Consider the following 22,298-nt stretch of genomic DNA (forward strand, 5'->3'; position numbering starts at 1 on the left):
GAATAAGAAGAAAAAGTAAAATTGAGGTTATGTTATTAAAAGGTAAACATTAAAGTACAAGCAAAATACCAATAATTAAATTCACTTAATAATTGCATATCATATCAATATCATATCAATTATATTAGTCCTGGTTACTGGATAATTGTCAAGGCCATAGCCCACAAAAGAATAAGAAGAAAAAGTAAAATTGAGGTTATGTTATTAAAAGGTAAACATTAAACTACAAGCAAAATACCAATAATTAAATTCACTTAATAATTGCATATCATATCAATATCATATCATCAAATATATTAGTCCTGGTTACTGGATAATTGTCAAGGCCATAGCCCACAAAAGAATAAGAAGAAAAAGTAAAATTGAGGTTATGTTATTAAAAGGTAAACATTAAACTACAAGCAAAATACCAATAATTAAATTCACTTAATAATTGCATATCATATCAATATCATAATATCAATTATATTAGTCCTGGTTACTGGATAATTGTCAAGGCCATAGCCCAAAAAAGAATAAGAAGAAAAAGTAAGATTGAGGTTATGTTATTAAAAGGTAAATATTAAACTACAAGCAAAATACCAATAATTAAATTCACTTAATAATTGCATATCATATCAATATCATATCAATTATATTAGTCCTGGTTACTGGATAATTGTCAAGGCCATAGCTCAAAAAAGAATAAGAAGAAAAAGTAAAATTGAGGTTATGTTATTAAAAGGTAAACATTAAACTACAAGCAAAATACCAATAATTAAATTCACTTAATAATTGCATATCATATCAATATCATATCAATTATATTAGTCCTGGTTACTGGATAATTGTCAAGGCCATAGCCCAAAAAAGAATAAGAAGAAAAAGTAAAATTGAGGTTATGTTATTAAAAGGTAAACATTAAACTACAAGCAAAATACCAATAATTAAATTCACTTAATAATTGCATATCATATCAATATTGTGGAGCAACATATAATTTTTACAATTTATAACACATCATTTGCGAAATCCCATTTTCTTCAATGACAGTAGGTATGAAATATACGTCAATTTGACAATTTCAATTAACAATATGAATTATTTAAGGCATGTGTTAAGAAAGTTGCAAGATATCTCCGGTACTCGCGCACGATCGTTTCTCGTATCCCTTCCAAGTACTTGCACACAGCGAATACGTACGCGTACTTAGCAAATATTAACCAATAAACGTTAAATACAATTACTACAGATTGTTTAAAACAGTTCTTCCTCCTCATTCCCATTCTCATTTTCCCACCAGACTCTTCATATTTATGGTCTGCCAATCATGTTCGAGATCTTCATCTTAGTCTTCGACCTTCTACCTTTCCTTCTATTACAACCTATAGTTCCATGGTATCCGTTGTTCTATGTGACTATTCGTATTTGTATACTACCTACTGCAAAATTCTGTTGGATAGGGAAAGTCTGTTGGATAGGGAGAGAAGCGAAAACATAAGAAGATCATGCAATGTAGAAGACATAAATGGATGGGTGACAAAACGGAAACAGGAGTGGAACGAAGACATTAGTAGAATTGCAGAGGATAGGATAGTACGAATAGCACGAGATAAGTCACCAAATGGACGAAGAAGTATTGGCAGACCAAGAAAAAGATGGTGCGATAACTTAAACAATTTAGGAGGCTAATATTGAAGAAGAAACAGGCTTTAAAGCCTACATACAAGAAGGAAGAAGAAGAAGAATGTTGAGGACGATTTTCGGAATGGAAACCGAAACGTAGTTATTAAGAAATGGAATTTTCATTACACCAACAAGGGTGGCTCAATAAACATAATACTATAATACTGGATTATTTGTCTTGTCTACGATTATTATTTTTGTTTTGCTGGTATAGATCTGAAGTCAGAATGCTTTGGTTATCCGGATTATTACAAAACTATTATTATAAACTATAACACACAACTAAAATGGTTGCTTTATTCTGAGTAAAGGACACAGTACAAACGAAATTGTGGATGAAATAGCAAAAAAAAACATCTGAGGTATCAGAAATTATACATCTGGGATATCAGAAATGACTTCAGAAATGATATCATTTTCAAATAACGATATATTTTCTATTATCAGGAGTATCTATTAGCAGGGAAAAATGGGGATCAAAATATAAAAAATCCAGAAGACATCATTAAGACAGATACCATTAATTTACTATTCATCCATGCTTGCCAAAAAGTATTCTTTATTTTTATAATCCGGCTAAATTTTACCCAGGATCTCTTCCCATAGAATCTTTATAAAATTGGAATGAGACACGCTTCTTTCTCGAATAAATGCAATAGAGATCCAGACAACATTAGTCGACCAGTTAACATCAGCCCTCTCTTATCTTTTTTGGATAAATCTACATTATGTTGGATGTTTTATATCGATAAGTTTATAAATAACAAAATATGAAAAAAAAAGTTTAAGAAACGCTTTTCTTTAGTTACGAGTGACTAAAATTAAAAATATTATAAAAAAAATCAACTAAAAAGCAAAAAATAAAAAACACATTTGCAGAAAAGCGTAGCGCGTCTTCATCGAATAAACGGTTTTCGCCCCACGCTTTCCTTTAACGAATGTGTTAGATTTTTTAAAAAATTTTATTATTTGCTTTTTACTTGATTTTTTTATAATAAGTATGTTTAATTTTAGTCACTCGTAACTAAAGAAAAAGCCTTTCTTAAAAATTTTTTTTCATATTTTTTTATTTTTTACTTTTTAGTCTTACACTTTTCAAACATTAAAATATATCGTCATGTTAATTAAAATATGTATATATCATATAAAACATATGATGTACAAACATGAAAAGTAGTCGGAATCGGCAAAAAAATTGAAACTTTATTGTTTATTTATGAAGCATAACGTAAACAATTAACGAAAAAAGTGAAATCATGTATAGGTAGTTCATACAATTAGCTACAATCTGTAAAAGTTTCAAGTTTCTTCATTGTAAAAACCCAGAGAATTTAAGCATTTTCCGTTAAAATCTTTTTTTTTTATTTAAACAATTAATAAACATAAAAAAAATTTATTGACTATTCGTGTATTGTTCCCGCGAATGCATATATAATATGCATGCAAATTTTTAGTCATTTGCATTGAAGAAAAGGCAGTCAAATTAATGTCCAAAGATTTGACGAAAACGATTGAACTAAAGAAAAGCGTTTAATTAATTAATACGCCAAAAACGAATTCTAATGTTAATTGTAACACAAAACGTCTCTACCGGTGGTTTTTCTAAGACTACGATAAACACACGAATTTGTTGAATTCGAGTTTTAGTTGAAGTTTTGTTTCGTATTGTATTAAAATTTCACACGAATAAGCGCCGATTTTTATATAAACAAATATATAAGCGTTCAAATTTATTTTTTATTTATGAAGCATAAAGTAATCAATTAACGTAAAAAGTGAAATTATTATTAGTTCATATCATTAGCTACAATCTGTAAAAGTTTCAAGTTTCTACATTGTAATAAACAAGAGAATTTTCCATTAAAATTGTTTTTTTTTTAAACAATTAATAAACATAAAAAATTTTTATTGACTCTTCGTCTATTGTTCCCGCGAATGCATATGTCTGCAAATTTTCATTCATTTGCATTGAAGAAAAGGCAGTCAAATTAACGTCTAAAGATTTGACGAAAACTATTGAACCAAAGAAAAGCGTTTAACAAATCTTAAAATGACACAGACACAACGAATTCAAAAAAATAACGAGAATGGTGAAAATGAAAATCAATAAAGCAACAATGTTCAATGATAGCATAACAATTTACTATTTCTTTGTTTATTCATAACAACAATAAAAGGTAGTCGTATTAAGTTGCCACAAGAAAATAGCTTCAGAACATAACAATTTATTAAATAATTATACGAACATGAATACTTACTTGAGCAGCCATAATCCTCTGTCTTTCTTTGATCAATCCACATTTCTGGCAGTTGCAGTTCTTGTAAATACATTGTTTTTTGTGTCCCCTTAGTGTCGAGATCATGCCATGATTTCTACAGCGGGCACATTTAGGAATTCTTCCAGGCTTCGGTATTGACGCCATCTATAAATGTAACAATTGTTGAGATATCCACTTTTTTGAATTACTTTTTCAAGTATATAAAGTTTAATTCTTGCAGGAATGTCGTCATATTTGACCAGATATTAATATTATTGATAATAACATACAGTGTGTCAATTTAAAAACTTACAATGGCTATATCTCACGAACAAAAGCTGATATCAAAAAATGCTTGAAACCGTTTCTAGGATAGTAAGGGGGAACTAAAATGGCATGAAAGAGAACTCACCCCCATCAACCCCCTAGGCCCCACCCACCACAACCCAAAAAGTTTAAATTGCAAACCCCTACTTGTGATATATAATTGAAGAGGCTATAAAAAATGCTATCCAATGGTATAAACAATAATTATACAGGGTGAAGCAATAATTGTGAAACTTTGGCTTAAATGAAAAATTTAATGAGGTTTTGTTGAATTGCAAATTTGATAAAAATGTCAATTAAGTAAATATTTAATGTGAATTCCGTTGTTTGGTAAACAATAATACAGCCTATTATCAAATTCTGCACGAAATTTGGCAAATGTTCTAGTAATAGGGCGACATGCTTGAGTAATTCTTTCTCGCAATTCCCCAAGTGAAACAAGTTGAGTTTTATAAACAACTGATTTAACGTAACCCCATAGAAAAAAATTATATACTATTCTACTATAAAAAGTACCATCCAATGGTATAAAAATTAATTATACAGGGTGTTAATATCAGCTGGCTTACTATGACTTTTGTATTTGTAATGCTATCTCCCGGACTATTATTTTAAATGGTAAATGTCCGCTCGAACTTTTTTTTGTTGAATTAAAACTTAATTTGCTATTTTTACCTTAAATCAGTTGTTTATAAAACTTAACTTGCATCACTTGGGAAATTGCGAGAAATAATTACTCAAGCATGTCGCCCTATTACTAGAAAAACATTTGCCAAATTTCGTGCAGAATTTGAAAATAGACTGTATTATTGTTTACAAAACAACGGAACCCACTTTGCAAATTTATTTAATTGACATTTTTATCAGATTTGCAATTCAACAAAACCTCATTAAATTTTTCATTTAAGCCAAAGTTTCACAATTATTGCTTCACCCTGTATAATTATTGTTTATACCATTGGATAGCATTTTTTATAGCCTCTTCAATTATGTATCACAAGTAGGGGTTTGCAATTTAAACTTTTTGGGTTGTGGTGGGTGGGGCCTAGGGGGTTGATGGGGGTGAGTTCTCTTTCATGCCATTTTAGTTCCCCCTTACTATCCTAGAAACGGTTTCAAGCATTTTTCGTTTTCAGCTTTTGTTCGTGAGATATAGCCATTGTAAGTTTTAAAATTGACACACTGTATACGCCAGGGAAATACGGCAAAAATATACCATGTTCGGGACACTTGAGCAGCCAGGTTGCAAATAGGTTTTTTGGGTACTATATACCTGATACATTATAAATCCAAAAATGTCCGTCACAGTTCGGACGAGAATTTTAGTTATTAACAAATAAGGATCAGAAATGGCAGTTTTCTTGTTTAAATCGATACAGGTAAAAATAGGGTAATTAAATATCTTATTTATAGTATCCTTCTTTTAGTATCCTTCTTTTAAGCAGAGGTTTAAAATGGCAGTTTTTGAATTTTGGTCCGATCATTTGTTGCTTTGGAAATTGCCAAATAAAACTAAAATCTCGAAAATAAAAAATTTGTTATAACTTTTGCGAAAATAACCTTCAGACTTTCATATTGCATTAGAAGTTGAGTCAAGCAGTCCACATAATTTACAAATTTTACACATAATTTTAAGACGATTGGTCAATTAGTTTAAATTTTATTCAATTTGTTTGTCCTAAAAAGCTTTTTCTTTGCAATGTTATTGTTCAGAAAATAATAACGATATAGCAATTCTGTGCAAACCACATGAAAGAAGAATAGTTATGTTTTCAAAGTATTTAAAAAAATCATTAAAAAGTCATTTTTAGCAATCCGAAAAACATTTTACTAAAGTAGAGTCATTTTTAGTTTATAAACAATTTGAATAACTTTGTTAATATTGACTATAGATTAAAAATACTTTAGGATTTGAATAACTGATATTTTTATACGAATTTTCAAAAAAAAACTTTTCGCCTAGGTTAATTACGGTCAAAGTTAGACACTTTTTTTATTTAATTTACTGCTACTTTGTTTATAATAATCAAGCAAACCAACTAATGCCATTTTAAAGTTCAAGGTGTATAGTTTATGTGTAAAAGTTTGAGTAAACTTTAAACTTCAACAGAGTGGTTAATAAAGCTTTAAAAATGACGTCCTAACGAAATCGATTCGTGGTCGGCGGGGGGGAAACATTAAAATCCGTGCACTCAAAAAATAAAATTGATTCTTTAAACATATGCTGCGGTTAATACCTTCAGAGCTTGTTGATGGATTTTAATCATAATGTTTTTAATTTGTATGTACTCGTAGTCTTGTAGAGTACGTTATGGACACACATCCCCACTTAACACTACAAAATATTAGGGGAACCCCCCTTATCACTCAGGGATATGAAAAATAGATTACGACCAATTCTAAGACCTACCGAATATACATATATAATTATCATAAAAATCGGTCAAGCGGTCTCAGAGGTGTATGGCAACTAACACTGTGACAGGAGAATTTTATAGGTGTAAATATATAGATGGCTATTAAAAAATAGGATTTGGTGATAGAAGAGTGAAAATTAAGGGTTGTATGTATTTTTTATTGCTAGATAATATAAAATTAAGGTAGGTAAAATTTTGTCCAAAAAAATAAAAAAAATGTCAGGGAGGCAACCCTTCTTATATCGTATGTGTATGAAAAATAGATTAAAACCTATTCGCAGTCCTACAGGATATACGTGTAAAATTTAATAAAAATCGGTCAAGTCGTTTCGGATGAGTTTGGTAACTAACACTGTTACAGGAGAATTTTATGTGTATAGAAGTAACTATGAACTAAACAATAAAAGTGGCTGATTTTGACTGTAATTAACCTAGGCGAAAAGTTTTTTTTTAAAAATTAGTGTAAAAATACCAGCTTTTAAAATCCCAAACTAGATTTAATCTACAGTCAATATTAACAAAGCTATTTCAAAAAAAGATAAAAAAGATCAAGGCAGGTTTTGTTTATATTTGATTCAGAGTTGGACTACCATCTCCATATAGCTATTTCAGCATCCTTATGCATCATCAGTGAAGTTTATGCAGTCACAACTCTGAAGGAAATATAAACATTCTGCCTATTTAAGGCAAACCATCGCGATGCAATGAACCCACCTTTTGAGACGCAATTTAGCGACATCTCTCGTATTACAAGGAAAACAACGAAAAGCTCCAGATACAAAGTTTACTACCTTTTAAACAATTAGAATAATTGAAATAAAAATATAATAAACAATATTTTAAATCTAAGACTTTTCGTAAATAAACTGCTTTCTGGCTGCATCCCGTATCTCCAGATTTTACAATATATAATCACAAAGACGACGAAAATAGGAGAAAGCAAATAGAGGACACTTGCCACGCATTTACCTTCTCTTCGTCTAGGAAAAGGACCGAAAGACAGTTTCTAAATACTCAAAACTGAGTAAAAATTAAAAAGATAAAAAAGATCAAGGCAGGTTTTGTTTATATTTGATTCAGAGTTGGACCACCATCTCCATATAGCTATTTCAGCATCCTTATGCATCATCAGTGAAGTTTATGCAGTCACAAGGCTATTTCAATTGTTTATAAGCCAAAAATGACTCTACTTTAGTAAAATGTTTTCGGAATGATAAAAATGACTTTTCATTGATTTTTTTAAACACTTTGAAAATATAAGTATTCTTCTTTCATGTGTTCAAAATCTGTTTTGGGAACAACAAATTGAATTAAATTCAAACTAATTGAGGAATCGTCTTGAAATTTTTTGGGCATTATATGTACTGGTTGACCGAACTTTTCATGCAATTTCAAAGTCTTAAGTTCATTTTCTCAAAAGTTATAGCAAATTTTTTATTTTCGAAATTTTAGTTTTATTTTGCAATTTGCGAAGGAACAAATGATCGGATCAAAATTCAAAAACTGCCATTTTAAACCTTTGCTCATTTGCTAAAAGATGAATACTCTAAATAAGATACTTAATTACCCTATTTTTACCTATTTAAACGAAAAAGCTGCCATTTTTGACGCTTATTTGTTAATAACTAAAATTCTCGTCCGAACTGTGACGGGCATTTTTGTATTTATAATGTATTAGGTATATAGTACCCAAAAACCCCAATTGCAACCTGACTGCTTAAGTATCCCGACAAAAACCTTATTTCTCTGGACTAATATTTGATTTTTTCAAAGACGAAAAAACATATTTTAAGGAATTACGGGAAAATAGTCATCATAAACCTGTACGCGTCTACTGTTGGACAAAGGTCTTCCTCAGCTCTTTTTATCTATCTCTGTCTTATATGGCTTGCAACCAAATACTGCTGATACGCTTCAGGTTGTCAATCCATCTGGTTGGTGGACGCCTTCTGCTCCGTAGTGCTTCATGTTTTGGCCTCCACTAAACCACATGTTTTGTTCATCGGTTGTTTGCTAACCTGGCGACGTGTCCTGCCAAATTCCATTTTAAAAACGCGAATTTTTCCATAGCGTCTTTTGTTTTTGTTCAATGGCGTATTTCTTCATTTGGGATTCGGTCTCTCAGAAAGACACCCACATGTGGTACTCCATGGCCCGCTGAGTCACGCAAATCTTGTTCACTACCTTTTTTGTGAGTGTTAATGTTTCTGCTCTATAAGTTAACACCATAAAAGTACAGGTAACACATACTGATCAAAAATTTTGCTTTTGAGGCATATGAGTAGGTCCGATTTAAATGCATAGTTTAATTTGCAAAAGGCTGCTAGGCTAATTTTATGCGATGTGGAAGCTCACATGTGAGACGCTCAGAGTACCAGTGGCTTAACCCAAAAACGAAGTTTTGAGATAAATGCAATATTTGCATACATACTTCCATTATGCCTATGGGATATGGGATGGCGCTACAAATTATGTAGCACCATTTAGCCAAATATAGAGGTAGGTTGTGTAGACCCTTGGTAATCCGACGATTTAATGTTACTGCTTTTATTGATATATTAATCTAAAAATGCTCAATTTGTGCGTTAGGCCACTGTTGCTCTGAGCGCCTCATATCTGGTTATCTCTGCCAAACGCCAAACCGAATTTCATGTCCTAAATTACCTATTTATTTGATGCACTCTGCTCAATATCCCTTCCATCAACTACTGGAATATATTATGCAGACAATTTTAAAAACTGCAATTAAAGATTTCCAGACGGTCTTAAATCAAAAAGACACAAAAAACAATTTGGCTTATTTAAAAAATATGTAATTTTAGTTTTTTGAGCGACACAATAAGTGTCTCGAGAAACAAGTAACGACATGATACGAATGCATTAAAATAGTTTGAAGAGGCCATTAATAGTAAAGTACATTTCACCAATTTGAGACTGTTTTCGATTTTCGCTACATACTCCACAGCCAATGGTTCACTGTACTGTAAAGCATAAGAACTACGAAACTAAATTGCTTTAGTCAAGTATTGAAAGCATGAAACAAGTTATTTATAAATTGAATTAAAGATAGGCTGTTATAATCTTGTTTTACCGTATCTTGTTACAACCAGATTAGTTATTATATATACAGGGTGTCCCAGACTAAGTTACCCACGCTATATCTCTTAAACGAATAGAGATTTTCGAATGGGACAAAAGGTGATATATTCTACTTGTAACACACTTTAATATGGCGTACAAAAAATCATCCCCTAAATAATCATCCCTTAGTTACAACCCCTAACTTTAATATTTTTAATAGCACCCTGTATATTTTTGTATAGTTTTGGATGTGGTCTTTTATCGTCTATTCAACACATTTTTTGAAAATAAAATCGGTTCGTATATAACCTAGAAACTATCAGTTTATTTTTGTTAAATTGTGTGTCCCAGACTAATTTATCCAGGCTATATTTCTTAAACGAATAGAGATTTTCGAATGGCACAAAAACTGATCTATTCCATTTGTAATACACTTTCATATGGCGTAGAAAAAATTCATCCCCTAAATATTCATCCCTAACTTACAGTGTGCTATTAAAAAAAATAAAGTAAAGGGTTGTAACTAAGGGATGAATATTTAGGGGATATTTTTTTTCTAGGCCATATTAAAGTGTATTACAAATGTAATAGATTATTTTTGTCCCATTCGAAAATCTCTATTCGTTTATGAAATATAGCCTTGATAAATTAGTCTGGGACACACAATTAACAAAACTAAACTGATATTTTCTTGGTTATTTACGAACCGATTTTATTTTCAAAAAATGTGTTGAATAGACGATAGAAGACCACATCCAAAACTATAAAAAAATATATAGGGTGCTATTAAAAAAATTAAAGTTAGGGGTTGTAACTAAGGGATGATTATTTAGGGGATGATTTTTTTGTACGTTATATTAAAGTGTATTACAAGTAGAATATATCACCTTTTGTCCCATTCGAAAATCTCTATTCCTTTAAGAGATATAGCGTGGGTAAGTTAGTCTGGGACACCCTGTATATATATATATATATATATATATATATATATATATATATATATATATATATATATATATATATATATATTCTATATATATTCTACTTGTAATACACTTTAATATAACGTACAAAAAAATCATCCCCTAAATAATCATCCCTTAGTTACAACCCCTAACTTTAATTTTTTTAATAGCACCCTATATATTTTTTATAGTTTTGGATGTGGTCTTCTATCGTCTATTCACGAACCTTCTCCAAACGAAATAAAAACTTATACTGAAATGATGGCATCTCCTGAGGTAAAATGTTCCGGAAGTAAAATGAGCCTCCATTCGGATCTCCGGGTGAGGACTATCTCAGGGGGAACACCATTGCAGGTTAGAAAAATCAGGATAGGGTCTTGGAATCTTGGTAGTCTTACAGGTAAGTCTCTGGAGTTAGTGGATGCGCTCAAACGAAGAAGAGTTCAAATTGCTTGTATTCAAGAAACTAGGTGGAAAGGACAAAGGGCGAAAGAACTAGGTGATGGATATAAATTGTGGTATGTAGGGAGTAGTAACACTAGAAATGGAGTTGGTATAATTGCTGATAGTGAAATGAAAGATAACGTAGTAGATGTTGTAAGAACGAGTGATAGAATGATGTCAGTGAAATTTGTAATTGATAAAGAGGTATTGAATGTTGTGTGTGTGTATGCTCCTCAAACAGGTCTGGGTGAGAATGAAAGAAGAGCTTTCTATGATCAATTGGGAGACATACTGAGTGATATTCCAGCGGAGGAGAAAGTTATAATAGGAGGTGATTTCAATGCACATGTGGGCCAAGCCAAGACAGGATATGAAACAATACATGGGGGATTAGGCTTTGGAACTAGAAATGAAGCTGGAGATGACATGCTAGAATTAGCAACAGCATTGGATATGGCGATTGTTAACACATTCTTTAAAAAGAGAGAAACTCAACTTATTACCTACAAAAGTGGACAACATCAATCCCAAATAGACTACTTCATGATAAGGAAAGAAGACATACGTGAATGCAAGGACTGCAAGGTAATAGTTAGTGAGACAGTAAGCCAACAACATAAGCTGCTTGTTCTGGACATCGAAGTAAAAAGCGAAACTAAACAAAAATATCGGAGAGGACCACAAAAAATCAAGTGGTGGATGCTAAAAGATGAGAAGGAAGGTCTATTCAGGGAAAGAATAGTAGAAAAAATATGTTGGAACATGAAAGGAAGCCCTAACACAATTTGGAGAAAAATGGCCAATATTATTAGAGAGACGGCTATTGAAATACTTGGGAAAACGTCAGGAAAGAAGTTTGAAGATAAAGAGACTTGGTGGTGGTCAAATGAAGTACAAGGAAACATAAAAGAGAAGAGAAAATTATATAAAAAGTGGCAAGAAACCAGATCGGACATAGATCTTCAAAACTATATGGTCGCCAAAAAGAAAGCGAAAGTAGCAGTAGCAAAAGCTAAAGCAGAAGCGTATTCAAACCTATACGATCAACTTGATACCAGGGAAGGCGAAACGAAGATATATAAAATAGCCAAACAGAGAGCAAAGAAAGCAAAAGATTTTAATCAGATTAGATGTATCCGAGATGAAAATAATAAAATACTAGTTCACGAAAGGGATGTCAAAAAGAGATGGAGAAAGTACTTTGACAGCTTATTAAATGAAGAATTTGACAGACAGCCTGTAGAGTCAACGGAGACAGTAGCAGCAATGGTCACCAAAATAACCAACGAGGAAGTGGCTCAAGCGCTTCAAAAAATAAAGAAAGGAAAAGCGGTAGGACCAGATGATATTCCTGGGGAAGTATGGAGAGCATTGGGAGAGACAGGAACAAGGTGGCTAGCAGGTCTATTTAATAGAATTATGGAAGTTGGACAAATGCCAGACGAATGGAGAAGCAGTATACTGGTACCTGTTTACAAAAACAAGGGAGATATACAACAATGTACAAACTACAGGGCTATAAAACTGCTTAGCCACACCATGAAAATATGGGAAAGAGTAATTGATAGACGGATACGTGAAGAAACCGAAATATCCGAGAATCAATTTGGCTTTATGCAGGGTAGATCAACAACAGATGCAGTTTTCATTATAAGGCAGTTGATGGAAAAATACAGGAGTAAAGAAACAAACGCTCATATGGTATTCATTGATCTTGAGAAAGCATATGATAGAGTTCCTCGAGAGATTCTGTGGTGGGCACTCAATAAGAAAGGAGTCCCTGGTGAATATGTAAAGATTGTGAGGGATATGTATGAGGGAGTAACGACTAGTGTTAGGACAGGTGTGGGAGAGACTGATAAATTTCATGTGAAAGTAGGATTGCATCAAGGTTCTGTGCTTAGTCCGTATTTATTCTCATTAGTTTTGGACCAGATAACAGCGAAAATACAGGGTAACATTCCATTGTGCTTAATGTATGCTGATGATGTCGTGTTAGTAGGAAATAGTGAAAGAGACTTAGAACAAAAACTGGAACAGTGGAGACAAGCTCTGGAGGAAAAAGGTTTAAAACTTAGTAGGACAAAAACAGAGTATTTGGAATGTTCATTTAAAGATGGAGCTACTACAAATAAAATGGTATCTTTGGATGGTGAAATGATTGTAAAAAGCAATAGTTTTAAGTACCTAGGATCGGTATTACAGAGTAATGGAGAAATAGATGGAGATGCATGCAGTAGAATTAGGGCTGGATGGATGAAGTGGAAAGAAGCGAGTGGTATGTTGTGTGACAGAAAAATTCCAATGAAGCTGAAGGGAAAATTCTATAAAACAGCCATAAGACCAGCTATGATGTACGGAACTGAATGTTGGGCAGTGAAAAAGAAAGAGGAACAGCGAATGCATGTGGCGGAAATGAGAATGCTTAGATGGATGAGTGGAGTGACAAAGAAGGATAAAATTAGAAATGAGTATATTAGGGGAAGTCTAGGTGTGGCACCAATTGATGCCAAAATGAGAGAGCATAGGTTAAGATGGTTTGGTCATGTTCAACGTCGAGACGTTAACCACCCAATACGAAGAATAGCTGAAGTGCAGATTCCTGGAAGGAGTAGGAGAGGAAGACCAAAGAAGAGCTGGGGGGAGACGATAAGGCAGGACATGTTGGTAAAGGGGATTAACATTGATATGGCCCAAGATAGAATTGTGTGGAGAAATGCAATTAGGGAAGCCGACCCCGCATAGGGATAAGGCAAAGAGAATGATGATGATATATATATATATATATATATATATATATATATATATGGCTCACAAATGATAGGAAGCCCGCTACAACCTGCCGATGAATGGAAGCCCGCGGTTTACGGGGTAAGGGGATTGTAGCACTGTCTTATTCCTACAGTCTTACGAAGCCCACTCGTATAAACGCGTTCACAGTGTATATGGATTACGCATTATACGAAGCCCGACGATGTTGCCATGTTTTAATTTACGTTTAAATAATACGACTGTTCTACGAGATCCTTATATGTGTATATAAGTCGTCATATTGCCTGTTATAAGAAGCCCAATTCTATTCAGCAATCTATACGAAGCATTTTAGAAGAGTCAAGATAGAACGAAAAGATGCATTGTTTCGGAGCAATTCAAACAAGATTATCTTTTTCTAAAACTTTTTTTGTTAGTTTATATACATGTTAAAGTAAAAAGTTCTACTCACAGATTTTGCCGCTAATTGTTTATTATTTGTTTAAACAATAACAATAATTGTTTTGTACAGTGTGTCCAATTAACACGTTGACGGACACTGCGTCAAATGTATAAGCAAGTGTTGTGACACTATATGTATTTTGCAAAGTAGAATAGGGAAAAATTCAACGTATATAGACGTTGTGTCACATTACATCAATGGAAATTAGACGACTATAGACGTTCTGTTCGTCAACGTGAAAAGTTGTGCATGGTCTAAATTAAAAATAGAACCATCAGTTCATTTTTTTAAGCCATATACGAGATATTATGTCAAAAAATATGAATTTTACTCAAGAGTAAAGTAGCTTTATTATTCAAAATATTAAAAATTGTTGTAATGAAAAGTTGTTTGGAATTAAGAACTATATTCTAATATGCCATTTCATCTTTCTAATTAAAAAAAAGTTGAATTTTTTTAATTATGGATATACAACATTATTTTCAGTTATTTCAATTATGATAACTCTTTTATTATAGACCAGTAAGGATCTGTGAAAAAACGTCTATTTTTGGATGTGAAAGGTGGCATTCGAATTTTTGCAGATAAAGTAAGGTGATAACTTCGTTAATAATAATTTACTTATGCTCCTTCTCAAATATGTCCGGAACATTAATAAAAAAAAATAAAATATTTAAAAATTCGAAAAACGTCGATTTTTTTCTGTTTCTTTGCTTATAACTTTAAAACGATTCGTTTTGGAACAAAGTCGTAGAGAAATAAAATAAAGATAATTGAATTTTGTATGATATCGGACTGGTCAAAAATGTCTTAACTTATAACTTTTTCTGCAATATAGCAATAAATACAAAATAAGGGGGCAAAATATGCCTGTTGTTATTCAATGTTTTTAACCACTTCGGTGGTACTTAGAACCTTAGTAATTCACTTAGGAAATTCTTTGTAACATACTTAAACCGTGTACCAAATTTCATTAAAATCGACCTAATAGATTTTGCATAATAAATTTGCAATTTAAATGTTTTTAAAAAAGTTCAAAATTTTTAAAATCTTTCTGAACAAAAAGTAGACCATTTAGAAGTTGTCTAATTTTTTTACATATAAAGAGGTGCTTTACCTATCTAATACAGTTTACAGACTTAAAATCGGATTATTTAAGGGGCCTCAGCAATGTTTTAAAGTTATAAATAATTTTTTGGCTTATAAACAAATAGCTTTGTTTAATAATAAACAATTAATTTTTAGCAATGCAAATAATTAAAACCGGTATAATTTGATTTAAACTTTCAAATTATGTCAGCAGAATTGCTATTTTATTTTTTAATCAAAATTATTCGCGTTCAAAAATTGCACTTTTTCGATTTTTTGAAAGTTCCACTGCGTTTATCTCGAAAACTATGCATCCTACGAAAAAACTTGTAAGAACATTTTTTGCTTAGACTTACCCAAGAAATATAAAAAAATGTTTTATTTTGCGAAAAATCGATGTTATGTAATTCCTCAAGTTCTTTGTTTATAACAATTTTATTGACATCCGGATCAACTGTTACCCAAAAAAATCGTGTTCCACGGGTCAGAAAATACATAAAAATCTTGGGTAAGTCCATCTAAATAAAGGAGCGCGCATCACCCCCTCCTGGCCACAGGACTAATTTGTTTATAAGCCAAAAAATTGTTTATAATTTTAAAACATTGCTGAGGCTGCTTAAACAATCCGATTTTAATTCTGTGAAGTGCATTAGATAGGTGGAGTGCCTCTTTATATGTAAAAAAATTGACAAATCTTTGTATATACCAGTTTTTGTTGTGCAAGATTTTAAAAAATTTTAATTTTTTAAAAAAAGTTTAGATTGCAAAATTATTATTCAAAATCTAGTAAGTCAATTTTAATGAAAATTGGTGTACGGTTTTAGCACATTACAAAAATTTTCTAAGCGAATTAGGAAGGTTCCAAGTGTAACCTAAGTGATGGAAAATAATTGAATAAGAACAGGCTTGTTTTGCCCCCTTATTTTATATTTATTGCTATTTTGCAGCAAGGGTGATTAATTAAGAGATTTTTAACCAATCGCATCTGATAGAAAATTTAATTACCTTTGTTTTATTCCTATACGACTTTGTTCCAAAATGAATCGTTTTAAAGTTATAAGCAAAAAAACTTGAAAAAAAAAACGAAATTTTTTGAAATTTTTAAATATTTTATTTTTTTTATTAATGTTCCGGGCATATTTGAGACGGAGCATCAATCAATTATTATTAACGAAGTTATCACCTAACTTTATCCGCAAAAATCTGAATGCCACCTCTCACCTCCATCTAAAAACATATCCTTACTGGTCTATTATTAATTATACGAAAAAAAGTTATCCTTTGTAAAAAGTTCTGCATGGCCAAAGACCTTAAATACAACCATCTTATATCAATTTTGATTAATTTTATACGAGGTATGTCAAAAAAGATAAATTTCGATCAAGAATAAAGTACCTTTATAGTTCAGAATATTTCAATGAGAAGGATGGAATATTGGAAGATGGTTTTTAGTGTTGTTCTGAAGCTATTTTCTTGTGGCATTTTTATAATTATTTTGATTGGGAAATAAGCCACAATTAAATTGAAAAAATAATTTTATTAACGTTTCGACGCCCAAATCGGATGTCTTTGTCAAAATACAAAATATTACCGAGTAAATATTAGTAATATTTTATATTTTGACAACGACATCCGATTTGGGCGTCGAAACGCGAATAAAATTCCCAACCTAGCGACCCGGCATTGGTCGCTAGGTAGATTGTTACGCGAGTGGTCGCGCGTGAGATTTTCTCTCACATATCCAAATTTTACCTTTTTTTACAAAATAAAGTTTTTAAAACAGTTTTTAACCTTTTTTTATTAACTAATAATAAGAAAAAAAGAATGTAACATAATATAGATAATAATATAATAAAATAAAAAGAAATAATCGGAATTAAACCAATATTAATCAATCTCCGTATCTTGATAATTTACGGCACAGCACACAAATATAACAAGAATGCTCTGGAAAAATTGATTGATGACAATTACAATTTTTTTTACATTATTTTAGGTTTTAAGTGCCAAAATAAAATTAATTTTTATGTACAGTTCGTAACGCGGGTGGTCGCTTGATGAGAGAATGTCTCACTTGAAGCGCGCTGACTCAACAATTGGGTGATATTAGGTCAACTGAGTCACTATCTAAGCGGACGATTCTATTAGATTGTCGAGGGAGGATAGTTAGGAGACTAGAAGGAACTACAGATCTTATAATTTCCCAGAAAAAAAATTCTGTGCAATTTTCTGAAACCGTGAGAGAAAATCTCATATAGCGACCACTGGCGGGTTAATGATGGTTTTTAGTTCTAAACAACTTTACATAAGCACAATTTTCAATATTGTGAAAAATAAGGGTATATTATTTAAGTACTCTTGGGAAAATTCATATTTTTTTTATATACCTCGTATAAAATTGACAAAATTTGATATTAGACGGTTGTATTTTAGGTTTTAGACCCTGTAGAACATTTTATAAAGAATAACTGTTTTTCGTAAAATGAATAATAAAAGAGTTTTCCACCTACCTCTACCGAAAGTATACTTTTCCGGACCTGATTGTAGGGAGCAAAGTTGTACTTTTCCTCCCTAGGGAAGAAAAGTAAAAGTGACATCATGGTATTTCATTCATAAAAATATAACTTTTTGACGCCCTGTACAATATCTATTTTCTATTACGTAAGTTTGTATACATTTTAACGTTTATTTATAAAACACTCTGTATTTCACAGAATGGTAAAAAACTGTAAGCTGTTATTTTGATTTAACAATGTTTACATTTTTATTTTGACTTATATTTGACAGTTGACAGTTATATTGTACGTACTTATTAGTTTTAGTTCTAATAAATTTTGTTGGTTAGTTACATAAATAAATTAAGTAAACATGAAAAAATGACTTGTTATTTGAGGAAGGTAGAAAAACCATATGTATAACATGGGAGTAAAGTGCCTTTTCCTCCCTTGAATGATTACTGCCCTCCGCTACGCGTCGGGCAGTAAACTTCATTCTCGGGAGGAAAAAAAGCACTTTCCTCCCTTGTTATACAAATATCTATATGTATCATAATTGAAATAAACAACTAAAAATAATGTTGATTAGAAAAACTTTCAAATTTTTTTTTTGCCATTAGAAGGATGAAATTGCATATCAGAATATAGTTCTTAATTCCAAATAATCATATTAAATTATATAATTTAAAATAATTTTAAAAATATCGTTGAATTTTGTTTCTATTTTGTTTTTGATTATGCTGAATCCGAATATGGCATTACAATTTGAAAATGCTTATAAAGAAGCTCTTCTACACTATGTCTGCGTACCAGAACCTGCGAACCATATTTGAAACATTTTTATTACAAATTTTACGAAAAAAAGTTTATTCTTCATAAATTGCTCTGCATAGTCTAAAATCTAAAACCCAATCATCAGATATCAAGTTTTATCAAGAATAACTTTTTTCGTAAAACTGGTAATAAAAAAGTTATTAATAGGTTCGAAGTTACGCAGACATAATGTTTAAGAGCTAAACATATTTTTGTTGAAAATTTATTATTGTTCAAGCTTATTATTAAATTTATTTTAGGTAAGTTTTAGAGAAAACATTTTTGATCACTTTTTATAAACAATTTTTTAGTTGGTAATTTTCGGTTTTTGTATTAGGTACATTTTTGTTATCTTTCTTAATTTTTGTCAAAAAGGAATAGTTTCATTCATAGTTTCATAGTTTCATTTCTAAAATAAAATTATTGAGTAAATTTTAAAAAATACATCAAATGCTTTAAAAAATCACCTATAAAATTTTAAAAAATCTTTTCAAACTTGAGTAATACCGTTTTAAAGTGCTGGTAATTCTGTAAACTACGTTTTTACTTAAAACTTACGTAAAAGTTTTCAAAAATTGCATTTTTGCGTCATATCATTTGAATTAAATTTTTGGCATTTTTTTGAATGAAACATTGTTTAGTAAGATGTTTGAAAGGTAAGTTGTGCAAATTTGAGAGCTTTATAAGAAAAATTTTATTAGTTACACATTTTTAAATAATGTTTAAACAAAATTCAGCCCACACCGTACTTATGCCCATACATTTTATTTCTTTTTATTATAACCATAAGATAGCTTAATTGTTCTTCTTTCCAATTAAGCTATCCTTTCTTATTCCTTCTCTTAATTTTCTTCTTTCTTGTCCAATTTGAAAAATTTTTTTTGATCCATTAATTAGAGAAATACACTGAAATAACTCAGCCGTGCACTTCGCTAGTTTACAGTGCGCCAATGTTTGTGAGAAGGGTGACTTTAGCGTTATAAATAAAAAATTATAGAAGCTACAGATTTAATTTTATAAAAATTTTAATCTTATATTTAGGTTTTTTTCAATAGTCTGAATTTTTCAATAGTCAAGTCAGTTTTTTTCTAAAATTTATATTTTCGGGGTTATTTAAAGAAACATCTAATTTCGCAGTTCATTTGTTTAATAAAAAATTAAGTGCCCACTTCTAGAGTAGAACTTTTTAATATGTTGTTTATTAAACATTTCTTAGGGCCATCGGTACATAATTCGCAAATATTTTAAGGCTATCCCTACTTTTTCTGTCTGCCCTACACGGCAAATTACGTGTAGTAAAATTGTCACTGGTATGGATATGTAAACTTTACTTGACAATTTCATCATTAACTGTAAAGATGGCTTTTGAATGTTCTTGGATAACTTTTACTAGTATAATTAATTGCCTTAATTGTTAATTCAGTTAATTAATATGATTATTTCATATTTCCGACCAATAGAAAGCTACAGAAATACAAATTAAATTGATCATTTTTGATAATATCCCATCGTCAAGTATATTACGTCAGATGCCCTTCGTTGCTGTGAAAAAATACATTCAGTGACATTAATGACAATTACTGTTTTAAAACTTATAAAAGTGATGACTTTCAATCGTCAAATATTTATAACAACTGTGTGTTTAATTGTACTAATTTGTACTTACATAAATAAATTACAATAAAATTTTGGTTTTAAACAGTTTTATTCATGAAATAATCGCAGCAAATTGCAGCTCGATCTCTGAAATTATTATCGAATTTTTTCCCTCGTGCCACTTGACGTAATTTCACTCCCCTTCGGGTCGTGAAATTAATACTGTCAAAGTGTCACTCGGGAAAAATTCGATAATTTCAGAGCTCTTGTGCAATTACTACTGATAATTTTTTCACTACTTATGTATTCAGTAATAATTTATCTACTGTACAACAAAAGCTAATAATCAATCGAGAAAAGAGGAAAAGTGATAAAGTGATTTTTTAATACTTATATTGTTACTATGAAACGCTTACAATTTTGAACATCTGTAACAACACAATACTTGGATCACTGAATATATCCTGGTGTATTCTCTGCTTTGGATCTTCCATAAATAATAAACAATAAATAACTTTTTATTAAGTTCACGTCTTAAATCAATTATTTATTAAACACATTATCAATATTATTTAATCAACAACTGAAAATATTCCCAATGCCAGGTCAAATATTTAAAATTGTCACTGTCTGACTGACAATATGCTGGCAATATTCTATTTACTACTGACAAAGATTTGGAAAATATTACCACGGACATTGTGTTCATTTTTTTTCAAATCCTGAAAAAAAAACAATAAATATTTTTGAAAAATTTAAACGCAAAATGAAAGACTAAATTATTACCGAGGGCCGAAAGTCTCTTACAATAAATAAAAAGTTTATTTTGAATGAGATATTTTGAAATTAAAAGTCACACTAAATTTTCTTTTAGTTTTTTAGCACTGTAACTTATTAAAATAAACATTATAGAAGTTCTCAGGGACTTTCGGCCCTCGCTAATAACGTAATATCTTATTCTGAGTTTAAAATTTTCAAAAATAATTATTAGTTTTCTCAGAATTCGAAAAAAAAAATTAATTCCATTTGAGTAGCATTTCAGCAGAAACTACGTACCCATCCCCTTAATGAAATTAAAAAACATCTATATTGTTTGATTTTTTCCGGAGGGAAAATCTATATGCATTTGTATTAAATATTTTGTATTTGTATTAAATGAGGCGCTCAGAGCAACAGTGGCACAGTCCACAAATTGAGCATTTTTAGATTAATACATCAATAAAAGCAGAAAAATTGGATATATGGTTCAACAGTGGTCTACACAATCTAGCTCTATATTTGGCAAGATGGCACTACATAATGTATTGTTGCCTTGACAAATACTAAAAATACGAATGAAACAGTGGCATAACCCTCAATTGTGTGGCTCAGACCCATCAAACAAGTATTCATCGTATCAGAATCAGAATAATACGCATAATTCATAAGAATGACTATTTTTAATTTTATAAAGTAATATTTAATAATAATAACTTTAACCCCGTCCTTGACTGAGTGGTAAGAGCGCCTACCTTTGGATCGAAAAATCCGAATGGTTGTGAGTTCGAATCTCACCAGGGTCAGAAATGTTTCATTTATTATAAATTAATAAATGAAAATAGTTTCTGTCCTTGTGGGATCGGTACTCACCGGAGGGACCGCAGACGTTCGGATACAGTTAGCGTCTCTTTGCAAAGACAATGACGTCAACTTTGCAAAGTAACAAGACACTTACTCAACACACACACACACTACACATTACACTAGGTACCTAACTGTTAAAAATTACCGTACCTACCATGCCAATGGCCATTAGTTGTCGAGGCATTAACCTTTTTTAAATAAAAAAAAAACAATAATTTAATTTGTCATATTAATTTCCTATTTGGTAGCAAATTTTGTGGCTTATTACAAACTAAAATAGTAAATTAGTAATACAAAGTATTAATTTGTAT

At 31.0% G+C, this 22,298-nt stretch overlaps 1 protein-coding gene across 1 annotated transcript in view; it reads right to left on the reverse strand.

The window, feature by feature from the left end:
- LOC126880061 (doublesex- and mab-3-related transcription factor A2-like) overlaps nt 1–22,298 on the reverse strand; it is a 64,633-nt gene that overhangs the window by 35,402 nt on the left and 6,933 nt on the right. The window contains exon 2 of the mRNA XM_050643716.1: nt 3,924–4,088. Within this exon, the coding sequence (XP_050499673.1) occupies nt 3,924–4,088 (165 nt within the window). The remainder of the gene's footprint in view (nt 1–3,923; nt 4,089–22,298) is intronic.

The sequence above is a fragment of the Diabrotica virgifera genome, chromosome 2, assembly GCF_917563875.1.
Source record: "Diabrotica virgifera virgifera chromosome 2, PGI_DIABVI_V3a".
NCBI lineage: Eukaryota > Metazoa > Arthropoda > Insecta > Coleoptera > Chrysomelidae > Diabrotica > Diabrotica virgifera.